Consider the following 19,165-nt stretch of genomic DNA (forward strand, 5'->3'; position numbering starts at 1 on the left):
GCTCGGTGGAATCTCGTCCAAAATGGTGTGTGTGGGTTTGGCACTCGAGGAGCTGGAGTGTTAATCGCGTCATTTACGGCTTGCAAATCCTGAACAAAGCAACTCTCAGTCAGCTGACCTTGAGATTGATTATATCTGATTTTTTTTCCCCCCCTTTACGGGAAATATTGGAATTTGAACCGGTGAATTGTCACGTTACGATAACATCGTTCCGTGTCCGGGGCCCAATCAGTCAGCGGTGACTCCAAATCCACTGGGTCCCCCATGACCCCTGTAAGTGTGTGTGTGGTCCACTTGTCGGGCACTTTTCTTTGCCAATGTCTCTTCTCGCCACAGTAGTGCCAAGTGCAATCTTGGAAGATGTCATTCTCTCGGTTGGGATTGCAGGCGCCTCTCCTACCCTCCCTCATCCGACACCACGTCCTTGACCTCGACATTCGCTTTGAGCAGTTGCAGTCCTGCTAATGTTTGCGTTCAGCAACGCCTTTTCCGATTCATCCTCTCTATTCTTTTTTTGCCTCTTTATGCTTGGTATGTTGCATAATTTCTTCGGTGTTTTTTTCGTTTTTTTTTTTTTTTTTTTTGGGAGGCGGGGGTCAGCTGCCAATCAGTGTAGAGGCTATGAATTTGGTCAGTGTAGAATGTAGACCACCCATAAATGCTGCCTTCACAATAGACTCAAAGGGGCTCTCATCACCGTTAAACCTGGCCCGGTGTACTAAGTCCAGAATGGCTCTCACAAATGCCCATGAGACGGTGCAAGTATTCCGCTGCTGTCTCAGCTCCTCCTTTCACGCACGTGGGAATCTGTGAAAGAATCTGCGTGCTTCCCTAGGGCCTCCCCCTATGACATTATGACTGAAGCAATTTTGGTGAGATCATCTGCCTCTGGGGTGGAGGAGAATTTTGTGGACCTCGGTCTACTGTCGGGCAAACTGCAGGAAATAACGCTGCAGTTTGTGGCTGCGAAGTGGCCACTCCCTTATTGCTTCTTTCATTTCTGTATGCCAGAACAGGTTGACCGTCAGGCCCGGAGAACTCGATCATTGGTATTCTTGGGTTTGGATCAATCTTGGTCTTCTGGTTGGTGACCGCCAGCGATGGGTGGCCTGGAACCGATTTTTTCTGTTTCATGGCAGGAGGTGGGGTTCTGCCAGCAGGAGCAACCTCTGCCAGCCATTTTTCTCAATTTCTTCTAAATTCTCGACTCTGTAAACTTCTCAAACGATTGCTTTCTTCCTCCAGCTTTTTTTTTTCCTGTTACAGTAATTTTCAAACACTTGAACTTCCCATTACTGAGAAACGATATTGAGCTCGCCACTTCTTCACGCACACCATAGATTATTATTATTTTTTTTTTTAATGGGATTGACTTTGAAATCAGTCATGGAAAATTGTTACAACTATGGGGTAATAAAACATTGGCAAGCTCAAGACTAGAATTCATGGCATAATGAAAAGAACAAATGTAACTGCGTGCCGTTTTCGCTTTATAGGCCTTCAGTTTGGACATGATGCTTGGACTCCGTACTAATACTGTAGTACCTCACCTTGCTTTAGCAGAACAGCGGCTTATTGAGATCAAACAAATGTGGCATGATGACTAATTTAAGGTTAACAGAGTCCACGCTCATAGATGCCACCCAACCTTAGCCACTTATGCTGGAAGTTCAAAAGGTGTCAATATACTTTTTTTTTTTTTTTCCTGGTGCTCAGCCACAAATGGATCCTCTTTACATACATTGGTTAAGATGGCTTTGGAATTGGGTAAATGGCATTAACAATAACATTATCCACCAACCACAATTTAATTTACTTTATTTATCAGAGGTGTAAGATGCTGACATCAACAAGTTAAACATAGTGTATCCTGAAAGTATTCATGTTGTTGTTTTTCCACATTTTGCTGTGTTACACAGGATTATTGTAAAACAGAATGAAGCCATTCCTCACTATTTTACACACAACACTCGATAATGACTTTTTTTTTTGGGGGGGGGGGATGTTTGTAAATGCATCCATCAATCCATTTTCTGATCCGCTTATCCTCGCAGGAGCCTATCCCAGCTATTTTCGGGTGAGCTGCGGGGTACACCCTGAACTGGTTCCTTGGCAGTCACAGGGTGCATAAAAACAAACAATCATATGCACTCACAAACACACTAAGGGACAATTTTGAGTCTCCAATTACTGTTGCGAGTTTCTGGGATGTGGGAGGAAACCGGAGTCCCCGGAGAAAACCCACGCATGCATGGGGAGAACATGCAAACTCTACACAGGCGGGGCCAGAATTTGAACCCCGGTCCTGAGAACTCTGAGGCAGATGCGCTCACCACTCCACACTATGCTGCCAATCACTAACATAAAATGTAGAAAAACTAAAGCACTGAATACTTTTTAGATGCTCTGGACTTAAAAAAAAAAAAAAAAAAGTCATTTATAGCAATTCCAGACATAAAAACATGACTCTGTTTTCCTATATATTACAAGTGGGAAACCTGGTTTCAATTTTGATTACTTTTTCAATATTAGTTCTTGAGTTTAATTGAGTATTACAGAAATCCTAATGCATTTCTGTTTTGAGTTTTCTCTCCAGAAAGTCATTTTAGCTTTTACAGTGCATATATATCAACATGGAAAAATATGCATTCTTTTTGTTTTCATCAGTGTGCTGTCTAAAATCTGAATCCTAAAATTATTCAACACGTAGCTTTGTTCAATAGTGTCAGGCATTGACACAAATGCAAAGCTCTCTATCCACTTTTCATTTCAAAAGTGCGCACATTCCATTTTTGTATCAAAATGCAGTGCTACCTTGATTTCAGGGTTCATTTGTGTGACGGAGCTTGTAGCTCAACTGTTCTGAAATTGTACACAAAACGCAGCATTCCTGAGGGTTTGTGGCGGCATCTTCCGCTGCCATCGAGTAGCAGGGTATATGAAGTTGCCCGATACCTCAGTTATTACTTCATAGGGAGGAAAAAAAGCAATGACTCACAATTCTTATAGGTCAGTGCGCTTCCTAAATCAAGGTACCACTGTAACCACAGAAATTGTCTTTTGTGAGTAATCTGGATTATACTAATCGTAAACCTTTGAAATAAAATAAAAGTAACCTGGACTGGACTGTTTCTTTTAATACTTACGCCTGTTATTGATAAACGAACAGCAACTTCATATAACAAAAAGACGTTATGACACATGACATTCAGACTGTTACAAATCATACAGTATAACATGGTCTTGCTTCTGAAATGACAACCGGCAAGCGGTGTCAACACAGAAGTGTCACCAAATACAAACGACAAATGTACAATGACTGATCAAGCTGCTAAAACGTATTCTGCCTTGGTGTAAAAACAACAACAACAAAAATTAGGCTGTAGACATTTCCGAGAAGTCACACACAGTACTTTGGTACAAAGAAATAAGTAAAAGTTCGATGTAGTTCAATCAAGGAGGCATGTCTCTTGTGAAGGCTTGTCTAGGATGTCCTGAGCAAGTTGCTGAAAACTTTGAGAGAAAAAGAAAAAATAGAAAGAGGCTGCATTAGTGCCTGCGTTGGTCCAAACTTGAGCCTGGTAGAGGATGTCGGAAGTATACAACCAGTGGGATTAGGTGTTCAACATTGGTTTTGATTTGAAGTACGTGCGACACTGGGGAAATTCATGGGTGCCTTCCCTTATAATTCAAATACACAAGTACATAGTGTATATGGCTGGGGAAGAGGGGAATCTAGTATCGTACATACTTTGTCAACGCTTGTTCAACCACATTATCCATTTTTACTTCCCTATAAGATTTTTTCTATAGGTTCATGGTAGAAAACATTTTCAAATGATTTATCTTTTTACATGGCAAAACCTGCATAGAGGTGTGTAGACTTTCTGTAACCACAGCAAAATTGGGAGTCATTGTCAAGTGTAACAGCCTTTTTGTCTTATCTGGAGTGCAGACTTTGTGACATTTTATTCAATGACAGCATAATAAATCAGCAACTTTTAAAACGTATTCAAGTTAGGGAGTGAACATTGAATGTTTCCCCTGTGATAAAAAGACTTGGATTTATTGAAATATATCACTTTCTTTAACAGTAATCCTCACCAGGGTCGCGGGCATGCTGGAGCCTATCCCAGCTATCTTTTGGCAAGAGACGGGCAGGATACACCCTCAACTGGTTGCCAGCCAATCGCAGGGCACATATATATATATATAAACAACCCTTCACACACACATTTACGCTTACGGGCAATTTAAAATTTTTATCAACCTATTGCGCATGTTTTTGGGATGTGGGAGAAAGGAGGTGTAGGAAATGTCAGTTGATTCAAAATGTGTTTGTGATATATCTTGTTGTCTTCAAAATGTTGCTATAATTTCTCTAATAATGCTCATATTTTTCCCAAAAAAATTTCAAAAAGATAATAGAGCGCATTATATTTAGGTACGGATGCTTCTTTTGAAGGCTTGGCCAAGGATATGTAATGTAGAGGATAAACTGCACTATGCACAAATGTTTTATGCATAAATATTTAATGCAAAAATGTTTGTCAAACAATGTTAGTTTGTTCATTTAAGACTGTAATATGTGTTATCGACAGTATAAATACAATGTTATGCCATCATTGAGCATTTATTTTAGTTGGTTGATTCTGGTCTGACAATTACAGGGACCAGGACAAGCGTGCCATGTGGCCTCTCCCGAGATTATATTACGGCTACATTAGCATGTGCACAATAATTATTATTAATGATTGTTGTACAGACAGTTTTTTTTCTAAAAACAATTCAAGTACAAACATAACATGATATAAATACAGATAATTCCCAATATTTTTCGTATACGGGTAGCAGCAAATTGGTGGTGCGCTTTGTACATTGGTAGAAGGGTTTCTCAGATTTGGTTTTTTTTTTTTTAGGTCAAGTTTGAGGGTGCGCATTATACTTTAGGACACATTATACTCGAGAAATTACAGTAAGTAATACTGTATTAGGAAATGTATATCACTTGTCAAATTTATATATCCTACCTTGAGGATCAGACTGTGCAGGATGTCTTCCTTTACCACTTTCTGGGTCAGCACCTAATCACAAAGATTTTTAGTAGTGTTCTTCAGAATTGAAACCACATCACACCAACACAATAATTAGTACCTCCCTGCATCTTGAAACACAGTTTTTTCTTCTGGTAAGCAAAGTAACTGGATGCTGCCCCTAAAAGAGCCATGCCAACCGCGCTGACAATTCCAGCGATTGTTCCAGAACCAGCCTCTGCAACACAAAAGCAAATACTGTGCAATAAACAAGATATGGGTGGTTTAAATGCTGCCATTTGGTCGGATTTAGGAAACGTAGTAATACTGACTGATGATGTCGCAACATCAAGTGTGTTGAAGGAGTTGGACCTTGGGGATCGAACACTAACTACCTTCAAGTTGGGGGACGTCCCCAGTGTAGTGTATGCCAATGCTAAACAAAAGGGCTAGTAAAAACAACCAATGGCACCAGGATAACTGCAACTAGAAAAACCAAGTACAGATTACTGTTGCCTGATGAGAAAGTGCTCGGGCATGCAGGGTGTGTCCTGACATCACGATGGTGACAGAAAACAAAGAACTATTTATTGCTGTCAGTTGGTAGACACTTTATTGAGGCCAACAGAAGTTCTGTTTGATTTAACATCCTGTCACGAGACTTTTGACTTACAAATTGGCATCCACAATAATGCCCTCTCGAAAACAGCCATTCCGTTACAGTTGAGTTGAAAAACGTCATACATGCCAAATATTAGTTCTTTTGGTCGTATATACCCTTCACGTTTTATTGTTCCATAGCCCCTTGTCAGCACAGTACCCTTGTGACACATTGTTTTGACTTCTCTTCCCTTCTCCTTCTCTGCTTGCACCCATTCTCCTAAAAAAAAAAAAAAACTTTGAGTGCAGCTAGACACACCCAACTGTTGAATGTTGTGGGAATGAAAGGAGTGTTTGGATTTTTTTTTTTTTGATTTTTTTTTTTTTTTTTTTTTCCCCCTCTGTCCTGTATAACGAAGGTGAGTGTTAGTTTGCACCAAGGGGTAATGACTAGGGACGAGTTGTACCTTTTCCTCTTTTTGCAAAGAGTTCTTTCATTCTTATAATAAAAACCCACAAAGATTGCTTCCTTACTTATTCTGCCAGAAAAAAAAAAAAAGATTTGGCAAAACGTAGTAAACAGTACACATAGTATACAAATACAAAGAGACCGCCCCCCCAACATGCAAGTGCATGGTATTCGGATCATCCGGAATTATACAACAATTCATATACTTGGCACAAAGGTGTAAACCGGTAACACAAGATGTTTCATAATCATGCACCAACAATTTACCAGGAATCTAAAATTACATTTGCATAACTGTGCACCTGTATTGCATATTACCGATCAATGATGTTTCTGTATTCTTCAACTTCCATTGATTTTTAACCATTTTATATCATCTGTAATTCCAAATGGACTTCATGTGTAATTAATCAAACTGCAGGGTCCCAATCCAGATAACAGCATCATGGTCTGTTCAGCGAGGTTAAACTTTAGACTTAAGTTCAAATCTGTTATGCCTCCAGACCACAAATTCGGAGGTCGACTTCAATCCCCCAACCCGTATTGGTACGATAGACACAGGAGGATAGCTAGCGGGGGAAAAAAAGGAGGAGGAAAAGTCAGTTTTGATTGCTAGAATGTCAGGGGCAATCTTGACGATGGTTTCGATATTGATCGGAAATGCTAGCATCATGACATTATTTGAGTGGTGAATTGTGGTCCTCTTCTAGGAAGGAAAGAAAGACATTTGTAACAACTAACTGGTAAAACCCTAACAACGACTTGACAGAATTCTCGAGATCAAGGTACAAAAACAAAGGCTTCCAAGCCTCCTGTGTGAAACAAGATATCACTTACAGAATTTACAACCGAGTCCATTTCCATGTTACTAACATTAGACACCGATATCAGATTGTAGGACCTTAGTAGAAAGTATCATGGTCTGACCTAAATGCAAAAAATCATGAAAAGGCTGTGTACAATCAGGGCATAGCATGCACAAGCTCCATGGCCCTCTCTAATAGTGGTATTAACATCTTTTTTAGATTGGACATCCACATTAAGATTTCCTCGGGCATGTTATAATTTAGCATCTTCAGGATTTGTCGCCACAGAAGGTCTGGATCTGCAACAACACAAAATTGCAGCATAGTTTTAGCCAGACACACCAGACCAGGAGCCACGTTGATAAAGACGCAAAGAAACAGCCCAAAAGTGTCACAATCCACTTTTTATGCCTACAATGTGATAGACGAAACACAACTTGGTGGCAGAATGTATTTATCTGTCTGCAAACTCCAGACGTAACCTACACGGTAATATGAAGCGAAGAAACTCCCACACATTCCACAGTCTGCTTTACAGAACTATAAATTATTCGTCTACTTCATGATAACACCAAATAGGCTTTTCCTGCACACAGCATTTCCATTACCATTTCCATTTGAAAAGATATGACACCCCTCATATCTTTAATACATCCCTCACAACGACATCCATGGAGACCAGCCCTCCTTACTAAAAAAAGGTTCATCACTGATTTGTCAAATCCAACATTACAAACGGGAACATTCAGTCGATAATCGTCATTATCTGTACTAATTTGACACGCTAGGTTCAACAAAACTGACATGAATAAAAGCATCCTGTTCACTGTCAAATGTTAAAGTCCCCTAAAACTTAAGTCCTTGTTTTGTTTCTAAATTCTTTATGTTTGAATGTGTTGAAAATGTGCAAAGACTGAGAACATTACAGTACGGAATTGTTGGGATATACGATGCTTAAGAGTCAGTTTTTTTTTCTTCATCGCTTTGGGGCAGATTTTTTTTTTTTTAACTATTTGAAGACCAACAGTTTGAAAAGATGAAATGCAAATGTACAGTACTTGTATGATGAAGTGGACTGAACAAATGTACAGTGCTGGATAACATTTGAACATTTACTTGATGTGTGGTGTGGCACGGCATAAAGGGGAAGTCTAAGCTCTGCAACCAGAGGGTCGCCAGTTCGTAACCCCACCCGAGCGCATCTCGTCATTGTGTCCCTGGTCAAGATACTTAATCCACATCGCCTTTGAATGAATCTGGTTAGGTGTTTGGGGGTGGTCGGGCAGCCATGCAGCAAGAACCCCCCCCTCCCCCCAATTCCAGGGAGAGTCGCAGGAACTTTTTTTTTTTGGGAGTTCCTCCATAATCTCGCAATAGCTTTAAGTCGAAGTGCCGGGCTGCTTTATGGTTCCCTTTTGTTGACAAAAGCGGTCACGTGCACCTTAAAATCAGGAGAATAACTTGCCCTTTTGGGTGATATTCTCCCTGAAGTAGCGGTATAAGGAATACAGTAAATCTGCCATTAGTAAAGATATTAAATCCAGTGCATCAAACAGAGGGAGCAACAGATATGATATGGGGGGTGCATTCCGGGAGCAGCCTGCTACTTTCTGGACAATAGATACACACCACAGCTTTTCTTATGTTCTTTTATCCCTGTGTGCAAGATCTCAAGATGCTAATTTAGCTGTAAAAGTTGCCCCAAGAGCTAAGCTGTACGATGAAGCAAAGCTACAGCAACAAACAGTGGTTAAACCACAGTACTGAAGACAGGAAACAGGAAACGTGTTTCATGAGCTCAAGGGGTTTTGATGATAGCAACAGCAATCAAAGTATTAGGATGAAAACAGGAAGTTCTGTAAGAAAGCAGAGAACAAAGTTACCTTGAGGCTGATCCGCACCACCTGGAAAGATGACAAAACATAATTATTATATCACGATGAGTAAATTCAATTAACAACAGCATAATCTTTTTCTTTGTCTGTACCAGTTATCTTTATCTGTTCATCTTTTGATATTATGTTGACTATTCTGGAGCGCCTTCTAAGTCAAACAGAACGGTTCGGTTGCGATTGATTCAATGCCCTGAGAATGAAATAAACTACCTGAATGAGAATAGTCACATGCATTACGGATAGCGTTTGGAGTGGTGTTCAATTGCCTGCCATCAGACTGAGAGCTGTTAAATTATTTTTATCCCTTTAAGTAGCTAGATTTTCAAGTAGCCAAACACGAGAACCCTCTCATTGCAGTGCAGCTCAACAACACTGCAGACTGCAATCTCAATAATAAACATAAAATAGTTAAATTATCATCGTTCTGATGATTAAAAGTAACCATTGTTAACTATAGCTCCATCATAACACTAAATTACATCACTGAATATTTGCAATATGCAATACTGTACTAGTTTCAAGATCAACTCAAGTCCATCTCCCCTATCGTCTCCGTGGCAAGGGTATTTCATACATAAAACTGATCAAACGTATAACATAAAGTTATGATAATGAAACGACAACAATTCACTGACTTGTCAATCACATTATTTTAAACATGCAAATGTGGGATTTATGTTTTGAGGAGTGAGTGCTTATCGACACGTGTTAAGCATGTATGCAGTGTGGTATGTGTGCCCTAACAGCAACTCTTTCATACATCGTGAGAACCTTTGACTGGTACTCTGTCTACCCGCAAAAATCATAATGTTGCAAGAATTAACATACCTCCAGAGTTATAGCCAGGATCTCCTGAACGGCCTGAGTTGAAACCAGATTGTCAAGGATATGTTAGAAACTAAATTTAACTCCCGTAATTTCCGGCCTATAAGCTGCGACTTTCTTCACACCTTTCAACCCTGCAATTTATGGGGTGATGCGCCTAATCTGTGCATTTTTTTCTGAAGGCCGCATGAGGGCACTTGAGCGGAATAGGTAAGAGTGAGACTAGTGGAATATATGTGCCGAGGAAGTGACCTTTACCAGTCTGGCCCTGTTAGCGCTGTGCTAGCGTGTTACTGGTGTTTCTCAGTGATTTTTACCGGTACGTTTTATTTTTTTAAACCTGTCCTGTTAGCACGGCGCTAGCATTAGCGCGGCACTTCCATTTAACAGTGCGGCGCTAGCATTAAACTCTGCGTACGGTCTTTCTTTTTAAATATCTCGTGTTTCAATGTAGGTTTTAATGTGGGCACTTGCGGCTTTTACACAGCTGTGGGGTATGTATCTACCAAATTGTATTTCCCTTACAAATGTACTGGGTGAGGCTTAGAACCAGGTGCGCTCTGTAGGCCGGGAATTACGGTAAATATAATCACAACGCAGAATGTAGCAAGATTACAGATTGTCTTACCTCCCTCGGGCTGATATTCTCCATCACTTACGTCAAGCAAGTCATTATCACCAAAGTTACCACCACCTGTGTGGAATTAGCCAAACAACAAATATTATGTTATTGCAGACAAAATACATTTAGTATACAAAAAGTAGATATAATAATTAGTAGGTGAGCCAAGATATTGGTTGATGTATATCATCCTTTACAGAAATCAATGACAATTTCCAAACTCACCTCCACCATGCTTTGGTGGATTGACTGCAGGTTTGTCCGGTTTGGCATTTGGGTCTAAAAGAATGTGGGGGGGGGAGAGAGAGAGAGAGAGAGAGAGAGAGAGAGAGAGAGAGAGAAAGACTCATTTGAGACAGAATGTATCCATTCCCAATGTCGATATATAAAGTGAATCACATACACTCATTTTGGACATTCACTGATTTACTTTTTCAAGCATGGAATTAATATAGAAATTCTCACCAGTATGGGAACACAAATTTTAAAAATAAATATTTCTTGGACAGTGGGACAATGATCCCTGAAGGTTTAATGAAGAAGTAGCATAACTTTTACCTGGTTTTAGCGCATCCTCGAGGTCAAATCCAAAGTTATCTGCACACATAGATACGCGTTTGTTGATGTAGTAGTCATAAAATGGTAAAGGCTGCTTACTTTATAGTAAAATTGTTTTCAGAAGAAGCTCTACCAGAATTTCCAGGGTTAGGCTTAGGCTTCTTCGGTTTCTCTGGTTCTGGTTCATCTTAAAAAAAAAAAAAAAAAAGACAGTTTAAAAACATTACTTAAAGGGCTACTGTTGTGAAATTGATGATTTATCATATGTTATTAACGAAAAAACGTCAGCCAATGTGGGCCCATGCGTTTTTTTTCCACCACAAAACATGATTTTGACGTATACAGCTTTTTGTAACTCCCGCCATGAAAATCCTCTCGAGAGATTTGTTTTCAAGAAGAAGCAGGAAGTGATATAAAGGAAAGCGGTGCCCCCAAGTGGACTTGTTTGTTTCCATTAGTTTTACCTCCAGGAAGGTAGCTCGTTGTTCCTTCGTGTTAGCCAAAATGCCGGCTCATTGCATAGCTGGACATTGCTTGAACACTCGGGAGAATGGATTTACCCTTCATAAGTTTACAAGAGACCCGGTTTGTTGTGAAAAATGGACTACACGGGTGCAGAGGACGAGAGCTTCGTGGGTTCCAAATGACAGGTAGGTATGTATACAGCTACTAAAAAAATAATAGTTTGGGGCAGACCACGTAATCGGTCTCTCATAACGTATCAAAATATCCACGTACGAAATATGTCGATATGCGCGTCGGACAGCGTCGGGCTGCTGCGCGGACGGCGCCGCATTCGGCGGTCACGGCTTCTGCGAAGTCTGCGCGTCAGGCTTTGCGGACGGGGGTGGCTCTGAAGAACCTAGCTAAGAACGCCTCACTAAGCCACGTGCTGTTGTTCATGGCGTACTGCGGCGTCTATGAACAACCCCCTCAAGCAGCACCGCTCGGCTCCATCATAAGCCACACCAGCATCTCCGCTGCGGAAGTGGATCGGACGGGGATGCGGTTTGGCCGTGATCACATATCATCTGAATATGGCTCGAAACAATATTGTAATATTGCCCCGGTAACTTCACTCGGTTGTGTGGTGTTCTCCTTTTCGAAAGAGCTTCCGTGTTAGAAGGGGCGCGTTCGTCTCCCATAGTTAGGGTGCACCGCGTGTTTTCATTGGCGAATGTCCGGGTGACGTCTCTTACAGAGGATGCAGCCAATATGGCGACCACTTGGATATCGTAGAATGACACTTCTGCAACTTTGCGCATGGATGACGCACATTTATTTTTTCGTATAGACATTGCAGTGAATAATGTTATATGTATTTTTCATTACAATATCTATTTTAGAATGTTTATACGGATGACACTTGGGCTTTAATTATTGTTTTTTCTTTGAGGATTTTGTTTGCTACATTATAAACCAGTCAAGTTAAGAATTAAAATGTCAAATTATTTATGAAAGATTCCAAGGGTGAATTACAATCAGGAATGTGATGTGAAATAACTTTTTAACCTTCATATATTTCTGTCCTTCTTTTATTTATTGATGTAATTGTTTCAGCCAGCAAAGACTTTGTTCTGATCGTGTTTGTGCGTTTTCTCCGGTTACCATTCCAGAAATTTGCAGGACAGGTTTGACTCTTAATTTTGCATAATTAGGAATGTGAGTGTGTCTATAGTTACCAGGTGATTTGATTAGTGGTCACTGTATGTATAGTCTGCCTCTCGTCAAAAGTCATCTGATATAATGACCTTTATGAGTAATATAAGATTTCGAAAGTGATTGATTTATTCTACGTCACCAAACATCTGATTGGTTGGACTATAATGAAAATCAAGACATTGAGTGTCCAAATCCTAGTGGAACCAATACAGCAATAAATGTCAGTTTGACAAATAAACAGTGGTGTGCAATGTAGCAGTCGTGAAATAAATCAAATAAATAGATAAATGGTAAGCAGATGAATTATATACATAACACATTATGATAAAGTAATTCCATTATTCAAAAATAAAATGAAACAGAAACTGTGGGCCCTTTCAGACATTTGTGATTAACGGCAAATAAACTTATACTATGCTTACCAGTAGATAAATCGGTTGAATGCCATTTTTTAAGATACATTTATACTTTGTAATTAATAAATGTAAATTATGTCAAATAACTTTACTTTCCATTGAATTAAGTCACATTTTATATTTATTAAATCAAACTTGAACTTATTTAATTTTTGGACCAAAAATACCCTTCAAACCTCGTAGGATGCAGCACTTGCACTTAAAACAAAAAACTTGAAGGTCAAAATAGAGTGGTTGTGCATTTTAAAGAAACAATGTCCATATTAGAATATATAGCATAAGAGTGTATGCTCAATTGTACATTGTACCTGGTCCTAAGGCATCAAAAAGGTCCAGTTCATCTATGGGGACAAAAGAAATATAAAAGGCATTAGTTGGCATTTAGTTGGGCGTACACTTTATACAATCAGCTGTCATTGCTTTTAGCCATGACTGTATTGTCTTATTTATAATTATGTAGGAAAACGGTTATCATTCTGTCAATTAGCAAATGGAAATATTTGTAATTCCAACTGACCTAGAAGGAGAAAAATGTACTCTGATACTTATGTAAGAGAGTCTGGGGAAAAAGTGTTTACTGTTTATCCAGTCATGGTTAAAAACATTGGGATGCCACTGTTCTAGATTGTATATGACTCATATGAATTCATGTGACTCCCCATTCTTAATTCATAGGCCTTTGTATGACATTAGCGCACTTTCTGCAATGATCTTGAACATTATCTGGAAAGGCTTTCCACAAGGTTTAGGAGTGTGCATCTATCCAGTTTCCGTACTGCTTCTCCTGAATAGGTTCATACCCGTGCTAGAGCCTATCGCATCTGATTCCGGGCGAGAGGCTACACCCGGAACTGGTCGCCAACTATAGCACGGTACATATAAACATGCACCACTTTCACTCAAATTCACACCTACAGACATTTCCGTCTTTAATGAACCTACCACGTATGTTTTTGGGATGTGGGAGCAAAACGGGGTGCTCAGAGAAAATCCACCCAGGCACTGGGATACCATGCAAACTACAAATACGAGGCTGAATTTGAATCCAGGTCCTCAGAACTGTGAGGCAGATGTGCTAGCCAATCGTCCACACAGTGCCGTCAGTTCAGGAGTGTTTATGGAAATGCATTACATTTTTTTTCCAGAAGCAGATTTTTGACGTTACAAAAGGATGCTGGATGAGAAGGTCTAGCTCTAAGTCTCTGATCTTATTCATCCAAAAGTGTTCTGTTGGGTTGAGCTCAAGATTTTGCAGGCCAGTCATGTTCATCTACATCAAAATCTCTCATCCCTGTCTTTAGCAACCTTGATTTATGTACTGATGCAGAGTCATGTTGGAACAGGGAGGGGCCAGCTCCAAACTTCCCACAAAGTTGCAAATGTTAAAAATATTAGTCCCTGCGCTCCAGTGAAAGGAAGGTTGTCCTGCACAGTGTCCTGCCCTCAGCACGTCACAACACCTTTGGGTTGATTTCAAGCGGACAATGAGCCAGTCCTTCATGTCCGCAATCAGTGTGTAACCTCAAAGATACGTGATTTGGTATCTCTCAGTCTCCATTTCAACTTGTGTCAAAAGGGCTGATTTTAGACTTTTGTACCAGTTTTTTTTTCAAATAGCATCAATTGGCCCGGTAAAAATAAAATTATGATCAACAAATTGCACCGTATTTTCCCCCATTATCGTCATAGACTTTATGAGCAGAAAGTGCTTGCAAGCAAAAACTGGGAAGGAAATAGTTGTGGGAAGAGGGGAGTGCGCATCTTTTTTCAACTCTTTTGGGGGAAAAGAGATGACGACAGCTGGGAAGTCTGAATAAGAGATAGACGATTTTGACAATGAAAATGGCTAAAAAGACACCAAAGGCAGAATCCAAGCCAAACACTGCCACCTGGGGGGACAAACATAGAAGGGACACCATGAAAGTGTCATTCCGAAAACGCGCCCCTTTGCGTTGTGGAGGACAAAAGCTGCTTTTTGGTGTGACACAAATAATTTTTGTGGAGACATCCCTGTATTTTATTGGAAAAAGTTCTATACATTTTGCTGTTTTAATTACATAAGATTTGTATTTGAATTATTTTTTTAAATGGTTCGTTCAGCATGTGTGTGGTTTTCACAAGAAAATGATTCTTTCTACTCAGTGTTTTCTGTGTGATTTTGGCTCTAAAGTGTGACTGTCAAAAATGGGGGAAAAAAAGAAAGAAAAACGATTGCACAGTCGCACATGAGGTTATACTGAAGAAGAATGACACTAACCAAGGCCATGTAAACCAATATTTTAGGTTAATATAATTGTAAACACAAAAATACAGTCATCAAAAACAGCTACATTTAAAGTTTTTTTTCTTTTATATTCTGACACCAAACCTACTTCAAGTGGTGTGCTACTGTTCATGTGTTTGTGAATTGTTGTGCAAATTAAGTCAGTTTATGTTAAATATGAATGCCCTTTGGGAATAGGCAGCTCACAAATGATTGACATGGTTGGTTTATTGCACACTTAATGGATGGCCGCGTTCCCCAGCGACCATTTGTATCCATACAAACAATTAAAAAGTAACATTTCTATAATACTATATGAAGCCTTTACATACTTAGCACCCCCCATAAATTATTGGGTTTATGTCAAATGAGTATACTAACCATCAACATTAGGATTCCCTGGGGGTTTTGGTTGATCTTTTGGTTTCGGTGGCGTTGGCTCTATTGTAAAAGAAACAATCAGCGTTACAACTGTGTGTATCTGTCGATCACTCTACTTACTGTATGTATGCACTTGTAAGAAACCAGGAATTACTACATGAATTGGTCATAATATATGAATATAACAAACCAGGCAAATAGCCAAGAAACCTATTAGGACTACTCACCTACATCATCAAGGGCATCAAATAGGTTAAATCCTGTAACAAAGAGATCACAATTTAGCACGTTACAATATTCTCCTTTCTTTATTCAGAATCATATTTGGTACCTGCAAATCCCAGCAAAGTAATTACAACCACAAAGTTATTCAGTGGGAAAAAAATTGACAAAATGAGCCAATATGAACTTTAACCCCGTGCTATATAATCTTAACTAAACAAAAATGCACTGCAGAGAGCATGACAAGCTGACCAAGATGCCAGCCCATAGTAATTCCAGCAAGCGGAAATGTACGTACTTTTTCTGTTGGATTCATTTATTGATATCACTGTCACTTTGAACCCTTGCTGATTTTGTGAAGTTTCCAGTGTTGTGACAAAATTTTAGATTAAAAAAAAAAAAAAGCTGCAGCCAGGATCCAACCAGGTTGCTATCCAGGAGGCGGTCTGGCGATGTCAGCCCTGGCCTGTGTTTGAGAGTTTGACCGCAAAAGAGGATTCTTAGTGACGTCGATTCAGTTAACAGGTAAACTTGTATACATCTGAATTTGTTAACCCAGGGGCAATATTTTTTGAGCTGGTATAAGCCCATGTTTGCATTCATGAATTACTAAATGTGGAAGTCGAAGTTTCAATCAGTATCAATCAATTGATCTTTAAATTGCCCAGCACATTTGCAAACATCACCACACAGCTAGCTTCCTGTTTATGTCATGATTGCAGATTTTGTCACCACGCAACAGAATTCTGGTAAAATGTCGGAGGTAGTAGTCCTCCAACCTAAACCATTATCTCTTTGATCCAGCCTATTTCGACACGTATCCATCGGTCATCAATCTTTCCCTGAAGGGAGAATAAATTCGAAGCGAATCATCCTGACACCCTGCAAAGGTAAGCAGACCAAAGCCAGCAGCAGCTAACAGCAGACTTGTTGGGCAACTTTTATGATTTATTTCTGATTCAGAGTCACTTTCCATTGTGGAGGAGTTATCTGAAACCTTCAAAGGTGGTTTCCTCTCTCACTTGTGTGGTGTCTGACATCTTCCACGCATTTTAACTGACTGAACACTTTGTGGGTCAAATGTTGTCAAGACTGAGCAAGCATCGTCGTATTTATGCTGAACCCTTTATGCAAATTTGATTTATTACTTTATTGAGTGCTGTCATAATTATCATTACAAAGTTTACACAAATGTAATGAATATAGTTGGATCATCGACGATAAATACTTTACAGTATTATTTCATGAGTTTTATTCTCGCTACGTGTAAATAATGACATTACATATTCCTCTACTCTTTTTTTTTTTCTATGCCACTTGTCCTCACTAGCCCTCAAAGTTGAGCTGGAGCCTCCCTGGGGTGACTTTGGCAGAGAGGGGCGCTACACCCTCGACTGGTCGCCTGCCAATCACAGGGCACAGACAGACAGAAAATCCTTCATATTAACATTCACACTTGTGGCCAATTTAAGACTACAGTCTTCAATTATCATAATATTCATGTCTTTGGAAGGGCTAAACACAACTGCTTTGACTCACAAATGCAGCGACAATTGAAAGGTGGGGTACCCTTTTTACTTTATGCTTGTAATGTAAGCTTTAAAATGATTTAGACTCGTTTAAGACAATGTCAAATAGAATTGGAGTTTTGGAAAGGACACAACTTACAACCAACAATTCCCGAATCTCCACAGCAAACCAACCAAAGATCCAAAATGTATAATGCGATAATAGGAATGCACGCGTTGCCAGATGAGACGTTCAAATAAAGTTGGGAAACATTTCCCGTTTGTTGACCTTTTTACTGGATTTAGCTGACGAAAGTAAAATAATTCGGACGATCACATAGTGACTAAAACTCATCACACAGCAAGAAATGTCAAAATGTATCATCACGTTTGTAGAAACACCCTCGTTGAAGGGGGGGGGGGGTTCCATTGCGTTAGTAACGGTGGCATAACTTCTATCGTATAGCGTATCTAATAATAACTTATTAAGTACTTCGAAGCATATTTTTCCAGTTAAACCTAAATCTAATGCAAGAAGTCATGCTCACGTTTGCCGGTGACTCAGAAAGTCCATGCAGGACAAAACACTTCTCGGAACCTGATTTATTAATAACAGTTCCTTGGCAACCACTGGCCGTAGAACGCAACGTATTCGTACAAAACTAACTTTGAAACGTGATATTATTTGACAATACATTCTATTATCCAACTACCAAACGGTAGGAAACTTACCGTCATCCTGTGTCAATGCCCCGGTCACCAGCAGGAGTAAAGCGGATAACAGACAAAACTTCATGTTGACAAAAACGTAACAGCTCTTGTGTTTTTAGGTCTCCAGGCTGGAAAGAAAGTTGCAACCAAAATGAGGTATGTAGTTCGAGGCCGTTCCAATGTGCGTGTTTAGCTCGGGGATATTTCAAGGACCAGCACGCCTGAGCACGGGAGAGGGTTCGTTCCGTGGTGTCCAATTACACAAGCTCGCATGAGAACATGGCCGTCGCGCTGGGTGTGGCAGGGCGTTCCTCCCCCAACAAAACACGTTCAGCTGGGGTGACTAATGCAATGACTAATGAAACCAAGTTTGACAAGAAGGTTGTTTTAAAAAGAAGGGATTTGACAACATTTCAAAGCACACAATGGAGCTTCTGGAGACCTTCTGGAGGTCCGCTGTTAAGCTCTACTCCCACCTTGTGCATGAAAGGTGAAGTACATTTCGGACAAGTTCTGTTTGAGAATGAAAGCGTCACAAAATAAGCGTCGGTGGAGAGGAGCGCAGAGGTGTATATATATATATATATATATACAGTTTTTACATCTTTTTTTGTCATTAAGGGAACAACAGTTACTTGGCCCTGTGTGAAAAAGCAACGGTCCCTGCTAAAAAAAAAAAAAAAAATTATAGAACATTTCTAAAGAATTTCTAAAGAACTACAGAACTTTAGGACTCAAGTCCTATAAAATTTCTATCGAAATCCTATTGTTCTGTAGAATTTCTATAGAAAATCACAGCCAAAGGTTTAGAGAACAAGTTGTTCTGTGCAAATTCCATAGAATTCTATCAAGGCAATCAAGGCTTATTTATTTTTGAAATAACTGCCAATATTAATGACGGGTTTTCCAACATGAATCATAATCATTGCCAGATTACTATCCAACCATCCATTTTCTTCACCGCTTATCTTCGCAAGGGTCACGCGGAGTGCTGGAGCCTATCCCAGCAGTCAACGGGCAGAAGGCGGGGTACACCCTGAACTGGTTGGCGGCCAATTGCAGGGCAGCCAGATTACTAACGACCTTTTATTGCTCTGTGACTGTTCTCACAATGTTTTTGTCTCCAAAGTTTTCCCTTTTAATTTACCCTCTGTTGTCATGCCGGAGCGGCTCCAACTACCAGAGACAAATTCC

General features: G+C 39.8%; 1 protein-coding gene across 2 annotated transcripts; it reads right to left on the bottom strand.

The window, feature by feature from the left end:
* Positions 1-1,801: 1,801 nt before the first annotated feature.
* On the bottom strand, positions 1,802-18,438 carry cd99 (CD99 molecule). Of its 2 annotated transcripts, XM_061836003.1 has the most exons (13): positions 17,993-18,430; positions 15,758-15,790; positions 15,531-15,590; positions 13,195-13,227; positions 10,942-10,995; positions 10,809-10,847; positions 10,476-10,529; positions 10,257-10,322; positions 9,632-9,664; positions 8,792-8,812; positions 5,155-5,271; positions 5,031-5,084; positions 1,802-3,513 (listed from the first exon to the last, which is right to left on the bottom strand). In XM_061836003.1, exons 1-13 carry the CDS (start codon positions 18,054-18,056, stop codon positions 3,485-3,487), a joined length of 657 nt encoding a protein of 218 aa, XP_061691987.1. In that variant the 5' UTR covers positions 18,057-18,430; the 3' UTR covers positions 1,802-3,484. The 2 variants fall into 2 exon arrangements, with proteins under 2 accessions (XP_061691987.1, XP_061691996.1); XM_061836012.1 differs by lacking the exons at positions 1,802-3,513; positions 5,031-5,084; positions 5,155-5,271 and adding an exon at positions 5,620-7,207 and having other exon boundaries at positions 17,993-18,438.
* Between the last annotated feature and the right edge of the window lie 727 nt (positions 18,439-19,165).

Source organism: Syngnathoides biaculeatus, chromosome 2 (assembly GCF_019802595.1).
Source record: "Syngnathoides biaculeatus isolate LvHL_M chromosome 2, ASM1980259v1, whole genome shotgun sequence".
NCBI lineage: Eukaryota > Metazoa > Chordata > Actinopteri > Syngnathiformes > Syngnathidae > Syngnathoides > Syngnathoides biaculeatus.